A 26,447-nucleotide genomic window follows, 5' to 3' on the forward strand; every position below is an offset into this window, starting at 1 on the left:
CTCCGTGCTCCCAGTGCTGTTCGTGGACAGGTCAGAAAGAGCCAGCATGACTGGATGAACAGGACTTAGCGAGTCCACCACTCCTAGAATGGGGGTGGGTGGGTGGCAGGGAGGGCAGGGGACGGGGAGGTGGCAGCCTGAGGGGCTGAGCCCCGAAATGCTCCAGACTGGGGGCCTTCATGGGTTCCCTCATTTAATGCTCAGAAGAGGTAGGTGAGGAGATAGACTAGAAGTATCTTGTCCAAGGTCACCTAGCTGGGAAGGGTTAAAGTTGGACTTGAAACGGAAGATACTGAAGCCTGGGCTTCCAGTCGCTCTGCTTTCGGGGCGGTAAGGTGCTCATCCCAGGAACAGAGACGAGGCGGGGGGGACAGACCAGAGCAAGGAGGGGTAAGGAGGCACATCTTTCTCTTTACCTCTGACTTTCCTAGTAAGTCCCTACATCCTTCCGAATACCATTAAAATGACATCAGATTTAACGCCCCCCAAAGGCTAAGTATTTTAAGTGGCTTCTTCTGGGAGTACTGTGGGATAGGGTGGTTAGGAGTATGGGTCCCAGAGTCAGACTGCCCGGCTTCATATCCTGGCTACTGCCTTAAAAGGGAGAACCGTGGATGAGTCAAAGACTTCCAGGACTCCCGTAGAAGCTATGAGGACATTCTTACCTAATATGGGTGTGAGGATGAAATTAGGTCATTTGCAGCGGGCACTTAGCAGAAAGCACAGGGCCCAGTACGCGGTCCGCAAGTCATCGCTGCTCTCATTCCCACTCCTGCCTGGTGCGGGCGGAGTTCCTCTGCCACCCCCTCCTCTCGGCCCTACAAGGAGCTTGTCAAAGTATGGTGGTTGCTTCCTGGAATTTCCACTCCCATAGTAGTTACAGACTTGAGCAACTGGCTTTTCTAAGAAACGGGCCTTTATAGCTGCCCAGTCACAGCATGTTCTCCAACGTCACTGCTGGCAGAGTCACCGGTCCAGGCTGGAGCGCGGCTCTGACACACGCTGCCCTTCCACGGAGTGCCACAGACTTGCTGGCTGCCCCGTGGCCTGCTGCCTCTTCCGTCCGGGGCATTTGTGACTCAGGAACTGGACACCGCAACTCGCCACCGGCACCACGCTGACTTTCGACTGGTGTGGCAGGTGGACCACTGGACGATTGTCTGGAGGACCATGTCCAAGTCCTGTTCCTGAGCTTGGAAGTGAGGTGGCGGAAGAGCACGGACGACGCCATGTACCGTGCTTGGCCTCGGATCTTCAGCTACGATCTTAAAACTTCATGGTGTGAAGTGGGAAGGGACCAAAGGTAGGCGCTTTTACCCACTTCCCTCCCCTGTGTTTTCCCTTCCCCTTTTTCAGTCCATCAAGGAACAGAGAATTAGGACTGAGTTCCTTGTCCTCGTTATTTGGTTCTGGCCAACCAGGAAGCAGGGTAAAAACTGGGAGTTCAGTGAGTTTGCAGGACCTTGGCGGCCCAGAGCTTTCACCAGAGCGGGGGGAGGGATTAAGACTTAGAACATCCCAGCTCTGCTTTTGAAACAAGGGCACGAATTCTCAAGGCTGCTTCCCTCCATCACAGCTGTGAGCCCTGCAAATTCCGGACCTGAGCACAGCCACTCCTTCCAAGTGCATCGTCCTAGTCCGGCAGCGAGCCAACCCTCCGTCTTCCTTCCAGGGAGGCCTACTCCCGCGTTCCGCTACCAGGGAGAGCGGAAGTGTGATTTCAGGCAGCACAGGGGAAGGGGACACCTGAAAGCCTCGACTAGAATCAACAGAGCACTCGCTTTCTACCTTCCATTTCTTGAGCTCCAGCTGGGTAGAAGATCACCTAGAATTCCTTGACCCTCCTGCCTGCCCAGGAAGTCTGCCATCTGAATCCAGAGCTACTCGGTACTAACGAGCTTTTCTGACTGTGGAGGGAGACCCTGGCGGATTTATTCTGGAGGGGACTCCTCTGCTCGCTTTCCAGTCCTCCTTCAGCCTGAGTGGGAAGCAACTGTGGGTCTAGCCTCAGGCCCCGAAAACCAGGAGGGAAGCCCCTGAGCACCCCGTCCTCCTTCAGTCAGAGCCCTGAGGCCAGTCCCCGTGTGGAAAGCACTACAGCCGGCCCGTCCTGGGCCCCAGCTTGCGTGCTAAGTGGCAGAAAGCACGAGAGCTCCCTGGCGCCACGGTGCTGGTGGAAGCGAAGTCATGCCCAGAACTTCAGAATGCGCAGCAAAGGGACTGTTCCGTCCCCTGGGAGCCGCCTCCTGTTTCGAGGGAGGAGAAGCACGAGTCTGTGTGCCCCAGCAAGGCGCTGCTCCTCGGTGGGGCCCTTCTCCGCTTTCACTGGCTGGCTGGCTAGCCGGTCCCAAGGACACGTGACAGAAAAAAAGCTGCCCAGGTACGGAGCATCTTGGGAGACCGTTCTAGTTAATGCAAACTTTATTTATAAAAGACTCTTAAATTAGTTGTATCATGCCATGCATTCATACAGAATACAGTGACCCTTCCGGGCTACGGGGAGAAGAGCTCACAAACTCCAAGGAAAACTATTAAAGAGTTTCTAAGAGTGAAAAGCTAGGAAAGATCAGGACAACTTTACAAATGAGCAGTTAAAAATAAAAGACAAAGGCTATGGAGACTAGTCGGGGCCGAGAGGAGGGCGGCTGTTTACAAGTCTGTACACTAAACTACGACACGGACAGTCGGCTAGAGGCAGGGGCGGGCGGAGAAGCAGAGTGTGGACAGAGGCCCGCGCCCCGGCCGCCCCTGCCGGCCCGCACGGGGACGCGTCCTGCCAGTCCGAGCGCCGGGCCCGCCGAGCCCCTGCCGCGAGGGGGACGCCGAGTTTAGTGACCTAGAGCTGCGGGGCGCGGGGCGGGGGCAGCTTCACTTGCGACTGCTCTTTATTCTCTCCAGTCTCTTTTTCAAGTCATCAATGTTCGCTGTGGAGGACGAGGATGTGGTCATGGTTCCTGAAGAGTGGGTCTGGTTAGAATCCAGGTCCGAGTGCTGGTGCTGCTCCCGGGACTCCCGGAGCTGAGAGAGTTTGCTGTGCAGCATGTCTGTGGAAGAGGCGACGGGGGGGACTGCCGGTTTGGAGAGCAGGGAGGTCAGCGGGGGCCGCTCATCTTGCTGCGGAGAGAAGGAGACCCAGGTCAGCCCACAGCTCGGGAAGAGCGGCCAGGCCCTGCCCCACGCGGAGGGAAGGAGCGCACCTTTGTATTGTCCAGACCACAACGCTGGCGGAGGATCTTGAGCCTTTCCAGGTAGACAGACGGTCCCACCTCCTCTCCGTTTGTGTTACCTATGGAGGACACCGTGCTTGTGGGAGCGGGCAGACACGTGACCTCCGTCTGCGGGGAGATGCCTGCAGAGGAAATGGGGAAAGGACATCAAATGCACACACGTCCCACTTCCAGACCGCCCCGGTTCATCTGTTGCCACAGGGAACGATTTGGAACAATTTACACCACTGTAAAGACCGAGATATCCACAAGAGTCCCATCTGGATGGAGTTGGTGATAAACGGGCTCTGGAATGTACGAGACAAGCTGAGCGAGAACTTCGAGAAACAACGGAGCAGAGCAGAGCGAAAGCTGGACCCTCCGCCTGCATCCTGGGACGAGGGGGCTGCAAGCCATCATCCCGCCGCTGGCCTGGGCCAGCCAAAAGCCCAGGCTGCTCCCGAGGCTACTGTGCCTGGCTGAAGAACTTCTGGCCTTGAAATGCTGGCCGTAATTAGACTAGGTCTGGCCTAGGTGACGCACGGGGCAGTGCTTATTCAAACCGGGGAAGACCGCAGGGAGCTTGAGGCGACAGTGTGTTCAGGGGAAAAGGCGGAAACACAGATGTCCAACACACACCCCAAAGAGGGACAGGAACGGGCACATCTGTCATCCTCAGCATGGAGAACAATATTCTTGCAGGAGAGGGGGAAAACCAGAAAAATCTATCACAGTTCTTAAATTTCTGAGAAGGAACAATCACAAAATGTAGGCATTTAAAACACCCAATTGGTATCAGAGAGAACGCTTTATAGAAGCCAAAAAGAGCAGGTCTTAGGGTAAGTCGAAAAGTAGCACCAAAGGTTACTGTCTAGGAAAAAAAGGAATCCTTAACGTAAACATGCAGAGAATGTGCTGATCGGAGGCCAGTGACCGAGGAAGGACGTGAGAGCCAGTAGTGAGGGGCGCTGTCCGAACACGGTCCACACGGAGCCACTCTGTAATCAGTGGATCACACGCTTGGGCTGCCTGTGCGCTGCGTAGGCCCCGAGTACCAATCTAATGTTGGCTGTCACCAGAAAGGCCTTTGGAAGTGAAAAAAGGGGGCCCCACTCAATCAAGCAAACCGTGCTATGTGCGCTTACCACCTCTGACCTGCCATACAGTGTAGTATTCTTTAGGTGAGTTGTTCTGTGTCTGTCTCTGCCCTTGTGGACTTTAAACTCTAGCAGAGGTTTCTGTCGTCTGCTGCCTGGCGCATGGGAGGCACTCAGCAGGCACTGCCGAATGACAGGAGTGAAAGCTCATCCATCCCAATGTCAGGCTGAAACCTTACTCCCTCCACAGTGAAAATGCCTGTGTATGCAAATTCCTGTTTACAGGAGCTAGAGCCAGAGAGAAGACCCCGGAGGTGTCAGTTACAGAAAGCAGCTGTCAAGAGCCTTAAAAGAAAGACCCCTGTTCACTGTGCAGAATAGAGCACGCATATCTGTTCCACATTTCCTTTTCTGTGAGTTCCCCAAACCTCCTACTCTTATAATCTCGGATTTGTTTGCCCATAAAACCATGTATCCTGGGTGCTTGGGTGGCTCAGTTGGTTGGGCGACTGCCTTCAGCTCAGGTCATGATCCTGGAGTCCTGGGATCGAGTCCCGCATCGGGCTCCCTGCTCCATGGGGAGTCTGCTTCCCTCTCTGACCTTCTCCCCTCTCATGCTCTCTCTCACGGTCATTCTCTCAAATAATAAAATCTTAAAAAACAAAAACAAGACCAAAAAACCATGATTCCTTTGTGCTTTTCAGGTTCCAGTCACGTTCCCTCTCACTGTGTATCTGCTGGGCTGAAGCTTCAATTGGGTTCTTCAATTATTTTTGTTTTTAACACCTGAAATTATGCCTCTCCAAGACCTTAAGAGTCTTTTCCTTGAAGTGTGACAAGCAGAATGTCTACGTATGGACAGCATGCTACATATGGACATACCATATGCTTGATCCGAGGGTGGGGGGTAGGCGTGAATTTTAAGAAAGGTCTCCCTGAGACAGTGGCTTCTGAACAAAGATCTGAGGGAAGAGAGTGAGTTAGTTTCAAGGCTATCTCGGGCAAGAGCAAGCTACATGTCAGAAATAGCTGGGGCAAAGGCCCCCAGCAGGTGTGGGTCTGGTGCGATCCAGAACAGCAGGGATGCTGGTGGGGGCCGGGGTGGAACAGGAGTCAGTGTGAGTAGAAGAGATGTGTGGCTCTAGAGCTGACAGCGGGCCTTACAACTTCGGACCCTGTAGATCTCTGTGAGGCCGTCTGCTCTTACTGAGAAAGGGAGAGCCTTTGGAGAATGAGAAGTGCTGTTCCGATGCTATGTGTGCAAACGATGATGGGAAGGCAGCACTGGAAGCAGGTCAGCTGGGGGAACAGTGCCAGACACCAGGTGAGAGGTGAGCACACTCACACGGGGCAGGGGCAGTGAAGGTCCTGGGAAGTGGGTTAGAATTCCGCACGCAGGGTTTGCAGGCAGAACCAAAAGGACTTCCGACAGAGGGGAGGGCACGACTCAAAGGCTTAGGGTCTGAGAAAACTAGAAGGACCAAGCTGCCATCATCCGAGATGGAGAAGAAAGTTAACGAAGCAGGTTTCGGAGGACTCTCTGGAGCTGAGAATGTGACACGCTGAGTGGACCATGTCTACTGGAGACTCATGTGGAGGCATCGCGTAGGATGATGTGTTGGGATCAGGAAGGTTTGAGCTGGACCCTAGACAACCCTGAGCCTCGCTGGCATGTAAATGGAATCTCAAGCGATGAGAATACACGAGTTAGTTAAGGAAGTGAGAGTAAGAAGGAAGAGACAGTACAGACTGAAGCCTCGAGAACGCCAAGATGAAGAGTTCAGGGAGAGGAAGAATCAGAGGCCAAGAAGGAAGAGGCCAGGAAAGCCAGGATCGAGGAGACCAAGAGAGCACGGACACCTGGAGGTACAGGGAAGAAACGGTTTCAAGGGCAGGGAGCTCTGCCCCTGCTAAACACTGGTGATGAGTCAAGTCAGGTGACCGTGTTGGCCACTGCAGCAGTGTGAACATCACTGGTGACCATCAGGGACTGAGGAGCACAGATATAAATTAAAGCCAATCAAAACCTCCAGTTCCTGAGCTGGAGCTATTCTGAGCTCACGCCTGCGGCCGCTGGACAAACCATACCCGTAGATGCAGGAAGACGGCCTTTGCCCTCCCTCTCCATCTCAATCACCCGGAGGCCTCTCTCGACATAGCTCTGGAAGAACTGGGAGGAATTTTTCAGAAATGGTTCAATGTCAGCATCTGAATACTTCTTCTTATATTCGTATAACTCTGCCAGGCCCTGGTTACCAAGAAAAAGGAAGAGGGGGCGGATGTTAGTCAGTGGCCCTTCCCCATCAAGCAGATGCCCATTTGGCTCATCCTTCCCCTCTCACCTCTTTAGTGTTCTCCTTAGAGCCGATCTTCTTAAAAATCTCAGCCAAGAAGTCATTCACTTTGGCCTTTGATGATTTTTCATCCTGCAATTGGAAGACACAAAGGACTGGCTACACTTGAGTTATTAATTAGGAACCCACGACTGGATAAGACCTGAAGAGTTCTCACAACCCACACCTTACTGGTATGTTCCTGCGGATAACAGAAGCACCAGTGTGTGCGACAGAAAACCCCTACTTTCCGGGACACTGAATGCCTCCAGTCGCAGGGTTTCAGCCACACTTAGTAAGGAAGGACCTGGCCCACTGCTTCCTAAGTAGAGCTCGCCGTGGATTTATCTGGCAACCTGTGGTTGTGTGGCGACCACACGGTTCTCTCTCGTTCATATAAGGAAAGTTCCAGGTGGAAATGCTCACGGCACGGCGCTGTAGCAGGAGAGTGAGCCAGTCCCCGTGCCTTCACACTCGACCCTCAGCAAGGCGGGCTCCAGCACTCACGCCTCCGACAAGATCGCCACCCTCAGCCTTTGGGGTCAGGCCGCTTACTATTCGAGACGCTCCCTTCTCTGTCTCCTTCTCGGACTTGCTCCCCGTCTGGTCCATGCTGTGCTTCATCATCCGGCAGAGATGCGCCTCCAGCTCAGACTCGTTCTTGTTGTCAATCATCGTTAGATGGTCTAGGATCTGAGGGAGACGTGCCCGTTCAGATGGCAATGCCATATCCAGAACATTCTCCTCAAGCTCCTTCAGGGGTCAGCTGCTGTGCTCACTTACCTTGGGTCCTTTCAATTTGCATAAAGTGTGGAGCAGCGTCTTTAGGGTCCGTATGGGAAATTCGCTTTTGCATTGCTTCAGTTTCTCTTTGGGAAAGACCTTCATGAAAATGTGTATGTCCAGGAGAATTCTGTCCAGATTAATGCTGTTGATGGTATCAGGCAAGAGTCGAACCATTCTCCAGAGACACTATTGAAAAAAGAAAAAAGTAGTAGTAGTGGCGGAAGAATGAAGATAATTCCTGTCACCACCTGCTCTGGGCTCTGGGGTCACTGTGGATAGATGGTTAGTGTGTGACGAGCTATCCATGTCATCATCCCCACACCTCCTTCCCACTCCTTGGAGATGGGCCTTAAATAGTGAGAAGAGGTGGAGAACTGGGCGTGGGATCCGAGAGGAGAAGAGTTCACACAGCTTAACCCAATCTAACCCAAGGAAACAAACTCTGTTACAGTGTAGTAACCGGATTTATGGTGCAGAAATGTTCACTTGGGGTCTTCCATCGAAGAGACCAAAATATTACAGGGCTATACATATCTGTTTCCCTGGAAGGTATAAAATTTGTCTCAGCAAACTCACTGCCGTTTGTTTCTAGGACAAACGGTCTCTCCCTTTTCACTGTTTGAGGCCAAGAACTGTTCAGGCCTGAGCTTGGGGTATAAATTGGAGACCAGGTATGTTTTTCAGGTACGCCCTGGTCAACTTTTTATGTCTTTCTTTCTTTTTCTATTTTTGAAGATTTTATTTATTTGACAGAGACAGCAAGAGAGGGAACACAAGCAGGGTGAGGAGAGCGAGAGGGAGAAGGAGGCTCTCTGCTGAGCAGGGAGCCCGATGCGGGGCTTGATCCCAGGACGCTGGGATGGGATCACGACCCGATCTGAAGGCAGACGCCCAATGGCTGAGCCACCCAGGCACCCCTGTCTTACTTTCAACTCCCCTTTCCCCAACACTTTAACAAAGCATTGCATCTTTGAAAGAAACGAGATCAAATTATTTCCCCTTTACCTTCATAACAAGCTCTGAGAATTTGGGAGAACTGGCTGTTGCTAGCAGGCTGTCTTGGAGCAAAACAAGGAGGGCACTAGAGAAAAAAAAAATCCCAACATACTAGCATTAATAGGTTTCAGACATTCATTTACTATTAAAATCAGTAACTGAAAGACCAAGTGGAAACTGTGTCCATCTAATAAATTGAGAGCTCGTCAATCAGGACTGTCTCTGATTACCTGGCATTCAGCTGTGAAGAAAATAAACGTCAACCCTTTAAGCTTCCTTAGTTACCACCTGATAAATGGTAAAGCTCCTCACTCTACTTTTCATTTTCCCTGGTAGCTGAGAGAGAAATGTGCCTGCAGTGTACATGAAAGAGGGAGGTGACCAACAGACACTACAGTCCTGCTCTAGAAAACTCACTCTGCCGGCTGGCTTCCTGAGTTGTTTACTCATTTTCATGCTGTCTCAGGTTGAAATACTTTTGGTGCATGAGGAAGAGAAGGGTAATAAATCAACATAACTAGGCAAACCTAAAGGTATAATTGGTCTAGTGACTGGCGTCCATGGGCAGGCCAAAGAGAGGCTGTTCCAGGCTCCAGGGGTGAGACTACAGTTATACCTCAGGATGTTGGTCTGGTCTGACTTCTCCAGCACCTTCACCACCAAGAGGTTCACAGAGCGGATCACTTGCTGTCCTTCCTCTAGATCTTCAATTCGAGAGTCCAGCATTAAGGTGATGAGGCCGTGCATCAGGTCTTTCAGGACTCCGGTGGAGGCCTCCCGGGCGAGGCTCTCGATCTGAAACAGCTATCCAGTCATACTTCCGTTAGAGGTACGAAACCCAGTGTTATACAGCAAGGAAGACAAATATGGGTGGCATGTTCTAGTAAACAATTTTACTGTATTAAAAAAATTCGAGTATTAGGGGAAAAAAAAAAATCACCAGACTCCCTCCAACCTCCAGAAATAGCCAAAATTCACCAGAGTGCCTCCTCCTTTCCTGTTACAGAAGTACTTTTAGGGTGAGCAGTTATCAGTGAAATGCAGCCAGGGCCCACCATGCCCGATGAAGACACAGCAGGAAGCGGAATTCTAGGTAATACGTATCCCAACAATAAGGCCAACTGCAGTATCCCCCAACATCCGGTGACACTAGTCAGTAGACTAAGTAAAACCCACAGGTGACACAGGGCTCACTGGAACTACGTGGACTCATGCTCTAGAACCCGGGCAGGATGGGACACTGAAGGGAAGCTCACATTCTACAGGCGCGGCCTTACCGAAATCATGTTGCCGACGATACAGCTATACAGCTTGGTGATCTCATCCTTCTCCAGTTTCTCATCTGCCATATGTGTGCTGTAGATGAGTCTTAGTTGCATGAACGTGGCTATCAGAAACTGATCAATATGGCCAGACATAGCTTCAGCTTTGTCTTCCTGTCTTAGGACCTCATCGATCTGGTAACAAAAACCCCAAGATACAGTCACCAAGCATTACACTTCTAAGTAGCAGGAAAATGCTACAAGGATGTATCTGTAATATTTATTTGCAAAGCGCTTATAGTTATTTTAGCTTGAAAAAAATCCAGTCACTTTACATAGTCCTTAGGGATTCAAATATTCAACACATGTTTACTGAGCAAGATACGGTTAGAATTAGTCACAGATCCTTTTTGAAAAGGTTCACTATCTAGAAGATCAGGGAATCTGTATGTTTAAATACCCATTATATCTCATTTGATCACCCAACAGTTCTGAGTAGTAGTAAGGTGAGTAAGATTTCCATTTATCAGATGAGTAAAGTGAGACTCAAAAGATCAGATTACTTAGTCCAAATTCAAAACTCAGGTTTCCCACATCCTGATCTGGTGTTCTTTTTGGTTCGGAGCATTGGCTGTCACTAATGGTAAAATGTACTACTATGGGAAAACATGTATTTCCTATTCACTACTGTGAAAAGATCTGCGTTATTTATGTAATCATAAAAATATGATTGTCCCCTGTGTAATAGGACAAGCATGTCAATCTTCAATGACCATCCTCTCATGCAGGGCTATCCTGTTATACAATTCCAGGGAGCACCATTTACAAAGACTGCAGTGTGAACAGTGCCCCCTGGTGTTCTAGAAGCTCGTGGTCCTACTTTCATTTAGATTTATGCAGTTAGATATCCCATACACACAAACAATTTTATATAAACGGGGCTGTTTAACAAATCTGCTTCAACACAGACACCATACAAAAATACTCTCTTTTTTTTTTCAGGGGGAAGCTTACTCTTTCTCCTAAGATCATTAACAGTAATGCCTGGTCAACATCTTTCACATTCACAGAAGCATGACCATACATGCAGACATAAATGGGATCAAAGTTTAGGGTGTTGTTTATTCTACCAGAGGATTATAGACCATACACAAATCTGCATCTGGCTTTTCTAGTTCAACAGAAAATTATGAAAATCCCCAAAGGCCACAAGAACAGCTCTAGTTTAAAAAAAAAAAAAAAAAAGCTCTATTTTTAAAGGCTGCTTAGCAGTCCACATATGCATGTAGCAAAATTTACTCAATCATTCTCTTACTGATAAACATTCAGTATGTTTCCAGTTTATTATGTTTCCTATAGATAATGTTACAATTAACATGTCTGTATATACATAGTATCCTAACTTACTCGTGTTTTTATTTCTAACTTCTGAACCTGAAGAATACAACATTTTTTTTTAAATATTTTATTTATTTGACAGATCACAGGTAGGCAGAGAGGCAGGCAGAGAGAGAGAGAGGAGGAAGCAGGCTCCCCGCTGAGCAGAGAGCCCAATGCGGGGCTCAATCCCAGGACCCTGAGATCATGACCTGAGCCTTAACCATCAGAGGCCTTAACCATCTGAGCCACCTAGGTGCCCCAAGAATACAACATTTTAAATGGCATATAGATATTACTGTATTGTTTTCTTTAAAAAAGGCACTAACATTTAATTCACATTTCTACATTTAATGTATGAGTACTGTTTTTCCAGAATTTTGATCAGCTGTGTGCTCTCTTTTTATTTTTTGTCACTCTGATGGCAAAAAGTGCTATCTTATTATTATGTTAATTTGCATTTTGTGCCAGAGGAGGGCCTGGACCTCTTTTCACGTGTTTACTGGCTTGGCTGTTTGGAATCTTCTGTAATTGGCTTATTCACATCCTTTGGTAATTTTTCTGTTGGGTTCCTCCTGTAGCTATTAATCCTTTACTAGTCATATGGGTTGCAAATATATCCCACAAGATACCACTTATTTATCGACAGTATATGGTAAATTTCTCTAGATTAAAATCTTTAAATTTTATATGATCAAATACCTTGTTCTGTTCTGGGTTTCCTAACTTTTTAATGGTCTCCCCAAGTCTCCTGGTTTTTTAAAAAACCTTAGGGGGAGATCAATTGTTTCCAATTTCCACAGGGTTATGTCTAATTTTTTTTCAGTCTCTTCCTTATTTATGGTTGGCTCCCTCCTCATTCCTGACACTTACATTTTTGGTCTCTAATCAGGCTAGTAAGGATAATTTTTTGTTTCATAGGAAACAAATTCAGATTTATTATTTTAAAAATCCATCTCATGAATTGTAGTTTATCTCCTACTTTTAAATTTCTTTTGATTTTTAAAATTTTTTTTTTCTAATATCTGGTTAAGGACTAAGGTCCTTTATTTTAGCCTTTCTTCAATAATAAATGCATTTCAGGCAATATATTTTTCTGAGTTCAGTAGTTTCAGTAGAGTTTTAGAGAGAACTGCTTTCCTATATACTATTAAGAGTTTTCGGGTGGGGAGCCTGGATGGCTCAGTCTAGTTTCCGACTCTTCATTTTGGCTTAGGCCACGATCTCAGGATTGTGAGATGTAGCCCTGCGTTGGGCTCTACGCTCAGCAGGGAGCCTGCTTGGGATTCTCTCCCTCTGCTCCCTACCCCCACTCGTACTCTTTCTCTCTCAAGAAATAAATAAATAAAATTGTTAAAGAGGTTTTTTTTTTTTTTTTTGATTGATGGGTCAGGAGGGTGTCTCATTCTTTTCTAAGTAGTCAATATTTCTTGTGACATTATTTATTAAAAAATTTATTGGGTTACCAGTAAAGAATTTGGTAAGTGTATCTTTTACTATAGCAGGTATTAAGTTCCAAAAATATAGATATTTTAAGAGACTGTAAAATTCTCCCTACATATATATTAATTAAATCTAGTTTACTGTTAACTATTTTTTTTTAAAAGATTTATTTATTTCAGAAAGAGAAAGCACCCCAGTGTGTGTGGGGGGGAGGGGCAGAGGGAGAGGGACAGCAGACTACCACTGAGCAGGGAATCTGATGCGGGGCTCGATCCCAGGACCCTGAGATCATGACCTGAGCCAAAAATCCAGAGTCAGACACTTAACCAACTGATTGACCCAGGTGCCCCACTAATATTTTTTTTTTTTAACTAAGGTTCAACTTTAATATGATACAACATACAAATCGTAAGAATACAACTTAATGAAATTCTATGCCTGTGTATCTGTACATCTGCCCCTGAGAATGAGCTATAGGACATCTGTAGGACACGAAAAGCTCTTTTCCTGCCCCTCCAAGTCCATACCTTGCCTCCCACCAGAGGTTACTATTCTTTCTGAGTTTGCTTTTTTTAAAAACCACTATTCTGACCTCTAAACTGGCAAGAATTATTTAATTTCCACGTCTTTATATTTCATCTACCGCATCTGTACCAATTGTCTTAATCTGTGACTTGTCTTTTCTTTTTTTCTTTTTTAGAGTAGACGTCATAGCCAACACAGGGCTTGAACTCACCACCCTTAGATTAAGAGTCCCATGTTCCACCGACAGCCAGCCAGTTCATTTTCTTATAAACAGGAGCATCTAGTGATAACCAAAGTTCTTAGAAATTTTAATGTAGTAAAGGTTTTTCCTTTTCTTTTATGCTTTGTGTGTAGTTTATTTTTTTTAAGATTTTATTCATTTATTTGACAGAGAGAGACACAACGAGAGCGGAACACAGCAGGGGGCTTGGCAAAGGAAGAAGCAGGCTTCCCGCTGAGCAGGGAGCCCAATGCGGGGCTCAATCCCAAGACCCTGGGATCATGATCTGTGATAAAGGCAGATGCTTAATGACTGAGCCACCCAGGTGCACCCGTGTCTAGTTTAAAAAGAAATCCTCACATAATGTGAAGTAAAAAATGTACTCCTATTCACACCTATGTCTTTAATCCATCTGAAACATACTTTGGTGTAGGAAATATCAATCTGTTGTTCCTACAGAAAATAATTAGTCCTAGCACCATTTACTGATTAATGTAGCTTTACCAAGTGATTTTTTAAGGTCTTTTCTGTGTTCAGTTTCCTATAGATGTGAGTCTATTTCTGGCCTCTTTGTTCCATCTCAATGGTGATCTGCTTGTCCAAGCCAATACTATATTATTAATTACAGGGGCTCTGTAGTCACAGCTGATGCCTGGGGACATAAGCCATCTCCACTGTGTTCTCATCTTTAAAGTCTTAAAAAAACTGACTTTGCTATTTGCAAGCCCACTGATCTCCCATATAAATTTAAAAGAATTTGTTTCATGACTACAGGAAAACTGTTGACATTTTGATTAGAATGGCTCTGACTGTATAGGTTAATTTGAGGAGAACTGGCAATTGATAAACCCAAATCTTGTGAACATAGTATACTTCCATTTATTTGGAAATTCTCTTATGTCATTCAATTTTCTTTGTAAAATGCTTGATTTATTCCTAACTAAACATTTTTGTTACTGAGGGTTTTACTTTTATCTTAATTTTCTTGTAACAGTAAAAATACATGTAAAACTTACCATTTTAACCATTTTGAAGTATATAATGCAATAACATTAAGCACTTTCACAGTGTTACGTAACCATCACTACTATTTCTAGAACTTTGTTGTCATCCTAAACAGATTCCATACCCATTAAATAATAAGCCCCCCTCTCCCTGCCCCCCTAGTCCTGGTAACCTCTCTACTTTCTATCTCCATGGATCTGCCTCTTCTAGGTACCTCATATATGTGGAATCATACAGTATTTGTCCCTTTGTGCCTGACTTATCGTACGCAGCGTGTTTCCAAGGTTCACCCATGTTACTGCATACATCAGAATTTAACTCATCTTTATGGCTGAATAATACTGCGCTGTACCTATATGCCACATTTTGTTTATTCATCTGTTGTTTTCCACATTTTGTCTGCTGTGAATGATGCTGCTATGAACACCGGGGCACAACTATCTGTTTGGGTCCCCATTTTCTAGGAGTGAAATTGCTGGATCTTATTGTAATTTTATGTTTAACCATGACAGGAAACGCCGGCTGTTCTCCACAGCGGTTGCACTGTTTTATGTCCTCACCAGCAATGCACACAAGTCCCCATTTCTCCACCTCCTTGTAACAACAGTTACTGTTTCCCATTTTCAGAAAAAAAATCCTAATGGGTGTGAAATGGTATCTCACTGTGGTTTTGATCTACATTTCCTTCATGACTAAGAATGGAAACAACTTTTCATGTGCTTACTGGCCACCTGTATATCTTCTTTGGAGAAATGTCAGTTTAAGTCCTTTGCCCAATTTTTTTTTTTTTTTGGTTGAGTTTTAGTTCTTTCTGTGTTCTGGATATTAATCCCTTATCATATAAAATTTGCAAATCTTTTCTCTAATTCTGTGGGGTATCTTTTTACTCTTTTGATAGTGACCTTTAATGCATAAAAGTTTTATATTTTGATAAATTCAATTTAATTATTTTTTTCTTTTGTTGCCATTGCTTTTGATGTCCTATGCAAGAATGCACTGCCAAATCCAGTATCATGAAGAACTTCCCGAACTATGGTATTTTTTTTTCTTTTTTTAGGTTATTATTAAGGGAGAGACATGGATTTTATTCACCTGATGAAAGTAAGATTTCACAACTTTACTGGAATGAGCAGCTTCATGCAATGCCATTTCAGTAATGATTTATTTCAGTCTACATACTTTCTGAGGATGTCACCATCTCTAAATAAGAAATAATCCTTGGGGCGCCTGGGTGGCTCAGTCAGTTAAGCTTCCAACTCTTGATTTTGGCTCAGGTCATGATCTCAGGGTCATGGAACTGAGCTCTGTGTAGGGCCCCACACTCAGTGGGGAGACTGCTTGAGATTCTCTCCCTCTGCCCCTCCCCCTGCTTGCTCTCTCTCTCAAGTGAATAAACTTAAAAAAAAAAAACAAACCTAAAAAACAATCCTTGTCATCTAGAACTACTTTGGTGCCTCCATAGTCTAGAAGAACTTTACCTCCAACTTTCATGCTAACTGGTTGAATCTCTCTACTCTTTAAAAAAAAATTTATTTATTTATTTGACAGAGATCACAAGTAGGCAGAGAGGCAAGAAAGAGAGAGGAAGGGAAGCAGGCTCCCCACTGAGCAGAGCCCCCCATGTGGGGCTCCATCCCAGGACCCCGGGATCATGACCTGAGCTGAAGGCAGAGGCTTTAACCCACTGAGCCACCCAGGCGCCCCTCTGCTCTTTGCTTTAGAGCCTGATCCAATAGACTCCTGTTGCTTGTAATAGTTTTCCTTGAGATTTTTCCAGAAGCAAAATGCCTCCTGTGGTTGCAGTTTTGGCTGTAATTCTTTCAACTAAAATTCAGTCAGAGAAGAGAAGAAACGTCTTAAACACCTGTGTGCCATGACTCCTATTCTGCTCTCGAGCTGCTACTGACACAAGGAGAACCCCCCACAACACATTTTCTTCTAACAGTTTATAGCTTTAGCTATGACATTAATGCCTTTGATCCGTTCTGAGTGAGTTTTTGTATATAGCGTTAGGAGTCTAACTTCACTCTTTTGCGTGTGGATACCCATCTTCCCAGCATCATTTGTTGAGAAGACTGTCCTTTCCTCACTGAAAGGTCTTGTCACCCTTGTCACCCAGACAATTAATTTGGCTTCTGCAGTTACCATTCTCTCCCCTCAGACCATCTACTCAATTTTAAAATTCTAAAACCATGTTTTTTTGGTTTTTTTTTTTGGCCCGAACCTTCCTATGTAATAATAAATCCTCTTTAAGAACTCTTCCCACACCCTGCTCCCCTCCGCTGTGGTCATCTTGTCCCCTCCAGCAGTTTCACGGTGCTAGGAGATTCCCATTCTGGCCGTTTTGTTTCATTCTTCTTTCCAGTTACTGCGTCTCTTATCGTATGGTTCGTTATTGTTCTTTACCTAGTCAGGATTCACTCTTGGTTGTGGCAGAGTCTGAAATGGGGGCAGAGCAATTTCTGCTCTTCTAAGTTAGTGGTATGCCAGCTGGCAACCTATCGGTCCCATGACCCAACACCAAGGGCAAGAAGCTCTTCTGCTCTTCTGTCTCTGAGGTACAAAAGCCAGAGACTTCCCAGTCTCAGACAGCAAATTCAGTCTTTTTGTTCAGCAACCTGTAGTTCCCTGGGGGCCAGGGAGAACACCAGGTCCTTCTATTGACACTCATACGAACCACCATTGTCCTTTCTTTAGGGAATCTGCTGGTCTCCCTGGATGAAGAGAGATCTCTTTCCAGGATTTTGGGTGTTGCGATCTTCCTCCTTGGCTCTGCACTACTGAACTTCAGGTTTTCCCGAAGTGTCTATGCGGTAAAGGCTTCCACTTGTAGTAGATGGAGCCTGACACTTGTACAGACTTCAGATGCCACCTACCAGACCCAGCAGCTCCTCTGATCAGAAATGGCAGACGGGTTTGGATTGAAGTTGGTAAGAGAAGGCAACAGGAATGCAAGTATTCAAGTCACTATTTCCTAGAATCCCCTCCAATGTCGAAATTGTTAATAGGAGTCTATTTGTCAAGCAAAAGCAAAAATGTTGTGCTGAGATTCCCAATTCTTTCATTTATAACCATCTGTCTTGATGGGAGATATCCAACAGGCTGCTCAAGCTTAACACAGCAAAGACATAGCTCTTAACATCCAACTTCTCAAGACTGTTCTTCCTCCAGCTTCCCTCATCTCGGCACCACCATCCCTCCACCCAGGTGCTCAAGCCAAAGATCGAGGGGTTACTCTTGATTCTTTTCCTACCTTACTTTTCACATCCCATCTGTCTCCAAGTCTTATGGACGCTACCTATCAAAGATGCCCTGAAACCACCTGCTTTTCCTCCTCCCCACTGTGATAACCCTGGTGCAGGCGATACTATCTTTCATATGAATTTCAGTCAGAGCTTCTTAATAGATATGGTCTTGTGAGAATGGCCAGAGAGACACTTTCCCCAGTAAAAATAAAGTTCAAACACTATAGAAATGTTGGATGTACTGTAAAAGAACTTCTAAAACCCCGAATCAACTGAAAGTAAGTTGTCAGTCTGGTGCTCCACGCCCATCTCACACTTCACTGTGTATTTATTTCTTTGTCACAAGGACATCCTCCTACATACTCAGGAGGCAACACTCAAAATCAGGAAATTAGTATTAGCGCGATCACACCTAGTCCTCCAGCCCCGTTCCACTCTCTCCAATTGTCCTGATCACGTTCTTCATAGCTAAAGGCCAGTCTAGAATCTAGACCAATCCTCAGTCTTTCCTTGACCTTCTTGACCTTGACATTTGTAAAATATCCCTCAGTTTGAGTTTGTTTGAGGTTTCTTCAGGCTTAGATGACATTAGGAATGTCAGCAAAGTGATGCTGAATTCTCATCGGCTCCTACAAGGCGACACATGATTTCATCTTGTCTTATTACTGATGTTCACTGTGACACTTCAAGCTGGGGTCTAAGCTTCTGTACTGTCAAATTATTCCAAGTATTTTGTATTTCTTGGTTACTTTTTGTATTTCAGTCCTCTGTATTTTGTGGGGAGGTACTATGAAACTGTAAATACCTCATTTCTCTTTAAATTTTTAATGTACAAGTGCCTGGACTTGGGGTTTCCTATTTTGTTAAATTTTATTCAATTCATTGGGTTATACCTCATTACTATCATTATTGATTTTGATGCTAAAACTATCCTCTGTGCAAACAGAAGGAGTCTGTTTCAGATGGCCACTGGGTCCTTCTGATATGTCCTTATCATTCTTTGAACCTCTCCTTACTGTCAGGTACAATATAATATTCCAGGATTATCTTGTACTTTTTCTTTTTCTTTTTTTTTAAGTATTTTATTTATTTATTTGAGAGAGAGAGAGAGATCAGAGAGAGGCAGAGAGGCAGAGAGGCAGGCAGGGTTGGGGGGGGGAAACAGGCTCCCGATGCAGGGCCCAATCCCAGGACCCTGAGATCATGACCTGAGCCGAAGGCAGAAGCTTAACCCACTGAGCCACCCAGGCGCCCTCTTGTACTTTTTCTAGTTTAGCCCTAGAATCTACCTCTTCATCAAGGAGCCCTCCTTCCCTTTTAGTGGAAGATGGTATTTAGAAGCTAAGATTTAATGTGCCTGGCTAGCTCAGTCGGTAGAGCATGAGACTCTTAGAAGCCAAGATTTGGGGGTGCTTGTTGCTGTTGGGGTACTGCTGTTCTCAGGTCCTCTCAATGAAAAGAACTAGGAAATAGATGCATATTATATACATACATGTATATCTGTAACATACATTTATACCACATATATACATACATTTATATTGATATTTCTACATCTCTGTATTGAAAATCATGAGTTCATACTGACACATCTAATCTAATTCTGGTCCAATAATAGAGTTTATTCTATTTTGCTTTCCTTTCATATTTGTAGCACTCTTTTCTGAAAGTAAGAAACATGGCTTCAGGGGTGCCTTGGTGACTCAGTGTGTTAAATGTCTCCCTTTGGCCCAAGTCATGATCCGGGGAGCCTGGGATCGATCCCTGAGTTGGGCTTCCTGCTTGGTGATGAGTCTGCTTCTCCCTCTCCCTCTGTCTCTGCCCCTGCTTATGTTTCTCTCTCTCTCACATAAATAAATAAAATCTTAAAAAAAAAAAAACCAGAAAAAAAGAAACGTGGCTTCTATTTTCCTTATGTATCTTTGACCAATCCCCTTCCCATCTCTGTCCCCAGTCCTTCCCCACGTAGATGCCTACTTCTCCTGGTTCAGCTCTGGACTCCCCATTCTGAGCTGCCTGCATGCTGCCCCCCCACCTCCACCCCACATGGCTATCCTTCTCACCTTGCAGGGGATCCTACCATCACACCAGAGTGGCTGCCTGCACAACATGCTTTTCATCCTGCTTGGGCTCTGACTCCTGACTCTGCATCACCCCCCCAAATGACACCATCCTCACAACACTGGGGCTCTGAGAACCTCGCAATGGGCTGTGATGGTTCCCCACCCCCACCACCTTGCCACAAGGTGGATGCCTACCTTACTCCACCAACTTACTGGTTTTGAGACTAGATTCTTAGGGAAGGGAAGCAGAAGAGGATGATTTGCAAAAAAAAAAAAAAAAACAAAACAAAAACATGTAGCTTCTTTGCTCAAAATTCTCTAATGGTTTTCCATCACACTTAAAATCCAAACAACCTACGCTAGGGCTTTAAAGGCCTACACGATATGATCTCTGTCTACCTCTTAAATCTCCTTCTGTACCAATCTCCCCCTTGCGCACTCTGCTCTGGGCACGTCGGCCTTGAATATTCAAGCTCACTCCTACCTGACAGCCTTTGTACTAGCTGTTCCCTCTGCCCGCATCCCTGACCACCAATCGAATAACTACTCGGCTCCTCTCTCTGATTACTCCATTTGAGTTATATTATATTTATACAGTAGTTGCTCTTATCTGGTATTTTCTTGTTTACCTGTTTTCCTCTATCCGCTAAAACCTAAGTAAGTTCCAGGAGATTTGGTCCCTACTTACTCAGTGCTGTATCTCTAGCCTCTGGTGAATGAATGCAAGTGTAAAAAGCAAGGATCTATGAGAGCCACCTCTTGGGAGGCAAGTGATGACACTGAGTGGTCCCTGTGCACTTTCTCATCAGTGCAGTGCTGAGCACTGCCTGCCTCCTTTAACTCTGACCTGTACGCAGCTACCACTTGTACAGCCTCAGCCACTGCAATTACTGTCATGGGTCATACCCCCATTACCTGTGTCAGAGCTTGGATGCTTGTGTTGATATCACCACTGGCTACTTGGGAGATAATAAAATTGATTGTGGATGCTGTATTGCTGTGCATGTCATCGAAGTGTGGAGAAACAGCTCGGATTCTAGAGAGCAGAGCAAAGGGGAAAAAAAAAAAATCAATCTTTGTTACAAGACATCCCAAGCGAGCTGGAATTATGCAGTTCTCCGCTAGCTCCAGGCCTGAGTAAAGAACTGTCACTAGTCACACAGTAATCAGTTCTAAAAAGTTCCAACTGCATAGAAAACTCCTTCCACGTTTGCACCCTCATGATCATGCAATGCTGACACTTAACTGAAAGAGATTAACTTACTTGGGTTCAGGAATAAGGACCGGTTCAAAAATGTCATCCAGTTTGTGCTGAACAAGCTCTGGCATTTCACATCGGACTGTACCATTGTCATTCTCAATCTCGTCTAGATCCAGCTGGAATTCTCGGCGCACCATCTGGGCTGCCTCAGGATGCCCACTCATGCTTCGGGCTTGGCTAAGGGAAGCAAAAGAAGGCTCCTGAACTAGAGAGACTTCTGAACCGAAGAACAAGAGTCACACTGCCAGCTGCCCCAAAGCTTCAAGACAGATGTTCAACTTCTGGTTTCAGCCCCCCTGAATGATTTAAGTCCTTGAGCCTAAGCAGGAGCCTTCAATGGGGAACAACTCCGGTTCCTGAATACTCTTAGAGTAGATCATTTTACGGTAATAAATTTATAGTATCGTATTTACAGTATTTATGATTGTATTTATACTACCTTCCAGATTGTAAGTGTTCTCTCTAGTTTACCAAAGCCAACAAACCTTGTACTGATATTCCAAATGGGGCAGAAAACAATATAATATACTGACTCAAAGCTCTCTACTTGGACAAAAATTTAAGAAAAATCTACTCTGACTGTTTCTTTTCTGCCAAATTAACCAGTGTTTTAAGTTTTTCTGATCATAAGCATTCTTCCAAACACTAGTTTGGTACATTTTAGATGTTGAGGGTCAGTCACCTCTTTTTAGGAATAGAAATATTCACTCTTGACAGGTCAGGGCCAGCATTACATCCAAACAATAGATATTTAAAGTTTCCAATTCAAACTGGTTAACGTTAGATATTGGACATAGCCCAAAATAGAGCTGTCTTGCTCAGAAGGTAGTATTTTGAGTCCCTATACCAATTCTGGGCTGCATGCATTTTACTTATTAGCTTTATCTGAAGACTAGGAACCTGAGCATGACCAGGTATCACACAAGGACAAAGGCGAACCAGTAATTTCACCACATGACATTGAGTTGCCCCCTCTGCTAACCAGTGGACTTCTGGGGAAGGCTTGGTTCATGGGATACTGATGGATACCCTCTAACCTGTTTAGAGTTATAAACTCTAAACCAATCCCCCTCCAGAGGGGATGAATCCAAGTCAGAAGTTAGAAAGATATAAGAGCCCTGCTAATGAGAAATTAGCAGGCAGTACTTACATCCTATAAGTGCGATACATAATTCTGTCCACGGAAAAGCAGTGAAAGAAGGCACAAGACTATTTAGAAGTGGTTTTGAGACAAAGACAAAGACAATGAAGACTGAAGGATTAAACATTTGGCTACAAGACATTTCTCCAGACACTCTGGCATGCATGGTAATGGCTACAGGAACTCAAGATTATGTTACAGGATAAGCATTAAGCACATGAGGCAAAGGCCACTTGAGATGTTCTCTGACCACTGTCTCCATCTACATACTTGAGTTTGGAGGACATGTCTTCGGCTGGTCCCTTGCGCAGCATGTTGGCGTTGGAGTTTACGCTCTGTGTGCGCAGAGGTTTCTCCTCCATCTGTTTCACTGGGGCAGCCGAAGGCCTCTTTGCTGACCGCTTAATCCTCTCCTCGAGCATGCTCATATCCTTTTCAGAGAGCTGGAAAATGAAGCCGAATTATAGTTATTAGAACGCCCCCTACCACAATATGAGGAGAATTAAAAACCTAATTGGAAAGCCCAGAGTCAATCCATTCACATATTGAAGCAAGCAGAACCTAGTATGTTGGGATATGTTTATTTTCAAAACACTAGCTACATTTAAAATAAACTATTGTTAAAACCTGATAATTAGAGAATCTATGAAAGAAGGCAAGGATACGAAAGGAAAAGCTATTAGTAACCACAAATGAAAAGGTCAAAGATTAAATGACGCTTCCTCAGGTTTGCTCTGTCAGCACTAACTACGTGAGCTAAAGGAAAGAAGCTTCCCTGCTGATCATCTGTAAAATTCCCATCTGCTTTATCTCCTTCACTGACCTGTAGTGAGGATGTAAACAGATTAATACAGGTAAAGATGTATAAAAACCGTGTAAATATATGTAATACATAAACGTAAATATATGTAATATCTGGTCACTGGAGGGAAGGCCTGAGGTGCAACCACAAGCGGCCGGGTCAAAGTCAGCAATCAGAAGCAGCACGCGATGGGTCTGCAGAGTCTGGCTCATGGCTCTTCTCATCTGACAGATACCAGAATCTACATTATACATGTGAGTATCTATTCACTAAAAACTAAACGTGCTGAAAATTATAGAGCAGATTTCTAGGCAGAATCTAAGTCTCAGACTAGCTCAGGTTATGATTCAAAAACAGTTCTTGTTTCTAAAGCAAATGGTATGAATAGAAGGTACAGAGAAGAAAATGTGGTGTCCAGTAAGACAGAGCATAAATGTCCTACAACGATCAGACACCCTCAGGGGTTCATCTGAACTCTAGGACACACAGATGGGTTGAGTTTATAATACAAAGTGGTAAAAACTGAGCTAGAGTTGCAATGGTATGCAAGTCACAACACGCTGAAATGTTCAGAGCAAAGTCACTCACAGTTCCAATGAGCTTGAACACCTGATCCCCGTGCACGTTGTACACGGTGACGATGGTATTGAGGGCAGCATTGCGCACAGCGTTGTCACGGTCTCCTATGTGAATCGCGATCTCCTTTAAGGCTTTCCCTGGGGTTGGTTGGCAAACGTTCATCCCATAGGACTCGACCAGACACCCCAGTTCTTCCAGGCACTCTGATGGGGGAGAAAGGTTAGATTAATGAGACCCAAGACACATTCGGCTTAGAGACCTATCTTTACTAGATACATTTTGCTGGGCGTACATGAAGAGCTACGATCTTATTCTGGCTCTGCCTAGTATTTTTTCTTGTTTACTGCCTTCTGATAAAACATACAACCAAATGATACTGTCCCAGCAAGTGCTCCTGGAAGAAAGGGATGCCTGTGAGTCAGATGGCCCCTGTGCACTTGATTTTGTCACCAGGGTGGTACTGAGTGGTGCCCGTATCACCTTATACTGGCTCCACCAGTGTGCAACTCATCACTCTCACAGTCCAACTGGAAGGCTGGAATCAACCATGCCGACAATGAAGAAATGTCCTTGGTTCATCTACAAACTATTTCTTTTAGAGGTCACTGCTGCACAGACTCATGCCTCAGTTTAAATTGTTGCTTCACCTGCTCTTTGCTTAGAGTTTTTGGATTTGGTTCCTTCCATGATGAAGGGGAACATCTTGCTGGCTGGGTAGACAAGGCACATCCGGTTCAGGATGGCACGGACATCTTTACGAATGACATCCTTTGGTTCTCCAACCTAGTCGACAAGAAAATAATGATTGAGGCAGTTCCTGAGTGACAATGTGTCATCCTATGCATCCCACATCTTGGGAGAACAGGGGCATGGGAATGAACAGGGGAAGGTATCCTCGCAGAATAAATGGAAAAGGGAGAGGGAATAAAGGATGGGAACTGAGGTCAGCTGGGAAGCTGGGCAGTCTTCCAGAGTGAGAATGACACATTACCTTGAGGATGAGATAGGGGATGAAGGAAGATGCTTCATTCTCAGTAAGATGATACTCCTCCTCACTTAGCAGGGTGAAGAGCAATTTTAAATATTCTAGGGCTTTCATCAGGACGCTTGTATTGGTGTCAAAAAACCGCAGGGTAAGCCACTTTAAGATAAGATCCAGGCAACCAATAACACCCTCTTTTTCACTCTCCAAGTGCTTAAAACAAAAGACAAATAAGACCGTATAAAAATTTAAGTTCTAGATTTTACTGGAGTCCAAGAAAAAAATAGATTTTTAAGATTCTATTTAAGACCTAAAATTATGACAGTCATTTATTCTATCAAATAATACAACAGCTCCAAAGCCAAAGAATATGGTATATTCTGGTTCCTTCTCAAGTCACATTAACTTCTGGTTATTTCATAAGGCTTAGTATTTTCATGGATCTGAGGTACATGTGTACTTATCTACTGGAAACCTACATCAACCATGACAGCAAGGGCTTTATTATGATGCTGAAAGTCTGAGTGAAACATCTCATCTTGTAACCACTTGGCCACACAGCTAGACATCTGGGTCTTTAGTTGCTCAATGTATTCATCCCGTGGAGTAGTAAAATTCCACTTCAGCACCTGAAAAAAACCAAGGAAAGGGGACTATGAGGTGTTCAACTGAAATGAGGTAGAGAATTCTATTTAAAGCTGCTGCAAAAATCAATGTAAGGATATTTTAAAATTTGACAAGATTAATCTGTAATTAAATATGAATGCAAAATGTATTAGCGAGCAGTCATACTTCTGGAAGCTTAACTCTTAACATCTAGGAATATTCAGCAGTTCTCACTAGAAAAATCAATGCTCTATTATTGTATAACACAGTGATACTATTGGTACAATTTTAATAAAGGGAAAATTTGTAATATCTATCAAAATTAAATATGTACATACATTCTAGTAGGAGTTTAATAAAGATACATTCACATATATGCACAAGTACCTACATTCAAAGATCCTCATGGCAAAATAGTTTATAATAGTGAAAGACTAGAAGCAACCTAAATGTTTATATTATGGGTTGGGGATAAAGACAGGTACATACACGTGATGTACCAATAAAGAGAATGAATGTATATATGCATGCAGTCATGTATTGACTACTAAAATATTTCAAACATCATTAAAAGAAAAAAGAAAAATACACAACAAAGAGTATAACACGTTCCCCTGTGTGTAAAAAGCGCTACACATTTTACACCTATGACTGTATAGTATGAAATAGTCATACTTCTGGAGTAATACACAAAAACACTGGTAATAATATCTTCCCTGTGGAGGGAGATTAGAGGGAGACATGTCTCTTATACTATACTCTGCACTTTTCATACTGCTTGGTTCTTTTTTAAAACAATTTATTTTGACAATTTAACTGCCTAATAATACCAAAATAATATAAAAAGAGAAATGACTGAATTAGACAGTCACCAGATATGTCTTTTGAGGTATCAGGTACAAAAAAGGATTAAACAAGTAGCCTACTACAAATGTGTAGTTGATAAAAATCAATGAATATTTTCCATTTTATGATTATAAAAATTAAAACAACTTCGGTTTCCATTTGGAAGAAGAACAGGCAATAGCTCCATTCTATAGTTCCTTTTGCAGGAAATAATGCTCCCATAAACCTAAGAGAAACAAGCTATAGTTTATAAGCAAAGATTCAGTTCATTATTAGGTATTTCAATAATGAAATAATTCTAGACATTCTTGATTACAAAACAAAACAATAATTACAAAACAAAACAGAAAGCAAAAAATTCCTGAGAGTTCTTGTCCCTTACTTACCTTTAATCCTTTTTCATCTTTCATTCTTTGTTCTTTTCCATTTGGAACAACAATGAAAATAGGACCAGATTTGTCTTCATCCTCCTTTAAGCTGGTTTTGCTGGGCACTTTCTTTCCTTGTGCACTCTACAGCCAAGGTTCAGGGAACGCTGGTTAGCTAGGATACTAGTCCTTGGGAATATGATGTTATTGCCCGGTAAGCGGGCTCTCTATAAAACAGACACTATCAAAATTGTGTTCCCCATGAAAGAAACAGATGAGCCACAGAATCTTGCACATACTATGC

The 26,447-nt window shown here is 44.4% G+C and overlaps 1 protein-coding gene and 1 non-coding gene across 5 annotated transcripts in view; both read right to left on the bottom strand.

Moving 5' to 3' along the window:
- Window positions 1–2,403: 2,403 nt before the first annotated feature.
- The window catches only part of CKAP5 (cytoskeleton associated protein 5), a 103,913-nt gene continuing 79,869 nt past the window's right edge, over window positions 2,404–26,447 (bottom strand). For 3 of the 4 annotated variants that reach the window (XM_032844652.1, XM_032844656.1, XM_032844654.1), the window contains exons 28-44: window positions 26,162–26,287; window positions 24,803–24,952; window positions 24,333–24,536; window positions 23,989–24,124; window positions 23,351–23,544; window positions 22,231–22,403; window positions 20,823–20,996; window positions 20,474–20,594; window positions 9,696–9,875; window positions 9,035–9,222; window positions 8,428–8,503; window positions 7,420–7,608; window positions 7,192–7,329; window positions 6,646–6,729; window positions 6,392–6,551; window positions 3,198–3,349; window positions 2,404–3,114 (exon numbers count right to left, since the gene is read on the bottom strand). In XM_032844652.1, coding sequence (XP_032700543.1) covers window positions 2,869–3,114; window positions 3,198–3,349; window positions 6,392–6,551; window positions 6,646–6,729; window positions 7,192–7,329; window positions 7,420–7,608; window positions 8,428–8,503; window positions 9,035–9,222; window positions 9,696–9,875; window positions 20,474–20,594; window positions 20,823–20,996; window positions 22,231–22,403; window positions 23,351–23,544; window positions 23,989–24,124; window positions 24,333–24,536; window positions 24,803–24,952; window positions 26,162–26,287 — 2,691 coding nt within the window. In that variant the 3' untranslated portion in view covers window positions 2,404–2,868. Of the gene's footprint in view, window positions 3,115–3,197; window positions 3,357–6,391; window positions 6,552–6,645; window positions 6,730–7,191; window positions 7,330–7,419; window positions 7,609–8,427; window positions 8,504–9,034; window positions 9,223–9,695; window positions 9,876–20,473; window positions 20,595–20,822; window positions 20,997–22,230; window positions 22,404–23,350; window positions 23,545–23,988; window positions 24,125–24,332; window positions 24,537–24,802; window positions 24,953–26,161; window positions 26,288–26,447 lie in introns of all 4 variants that reach the window. The other variant, XM_032844653.1, reaches the window with a different exon arrangement.
- LOC116859447 lies at window positions 23,754–23,862 on the bottom strand. The gene has a single exon (XR_004381152.1). It is a non-coding gene; the product is annotated as a small nucleolar RNA SNORD67 (small nucleolar RNA).

This window comes from Lontra canadensis, unplaced genomic scaffold (genome assembly GCF_010015895.1).
Source record: "Lontra canadensis isolate GAN:19392208 unplaced genomic scaffold, GSC_riverotter_1.0 scaffold154, whole genome shotgun sequence".
Classification (NCBI taxonomy): Eukaryota; Metazoa; Chordata; class Mammalia; order Carnivora; family Mustelidae; genus Lontra; species Lontra canadensis.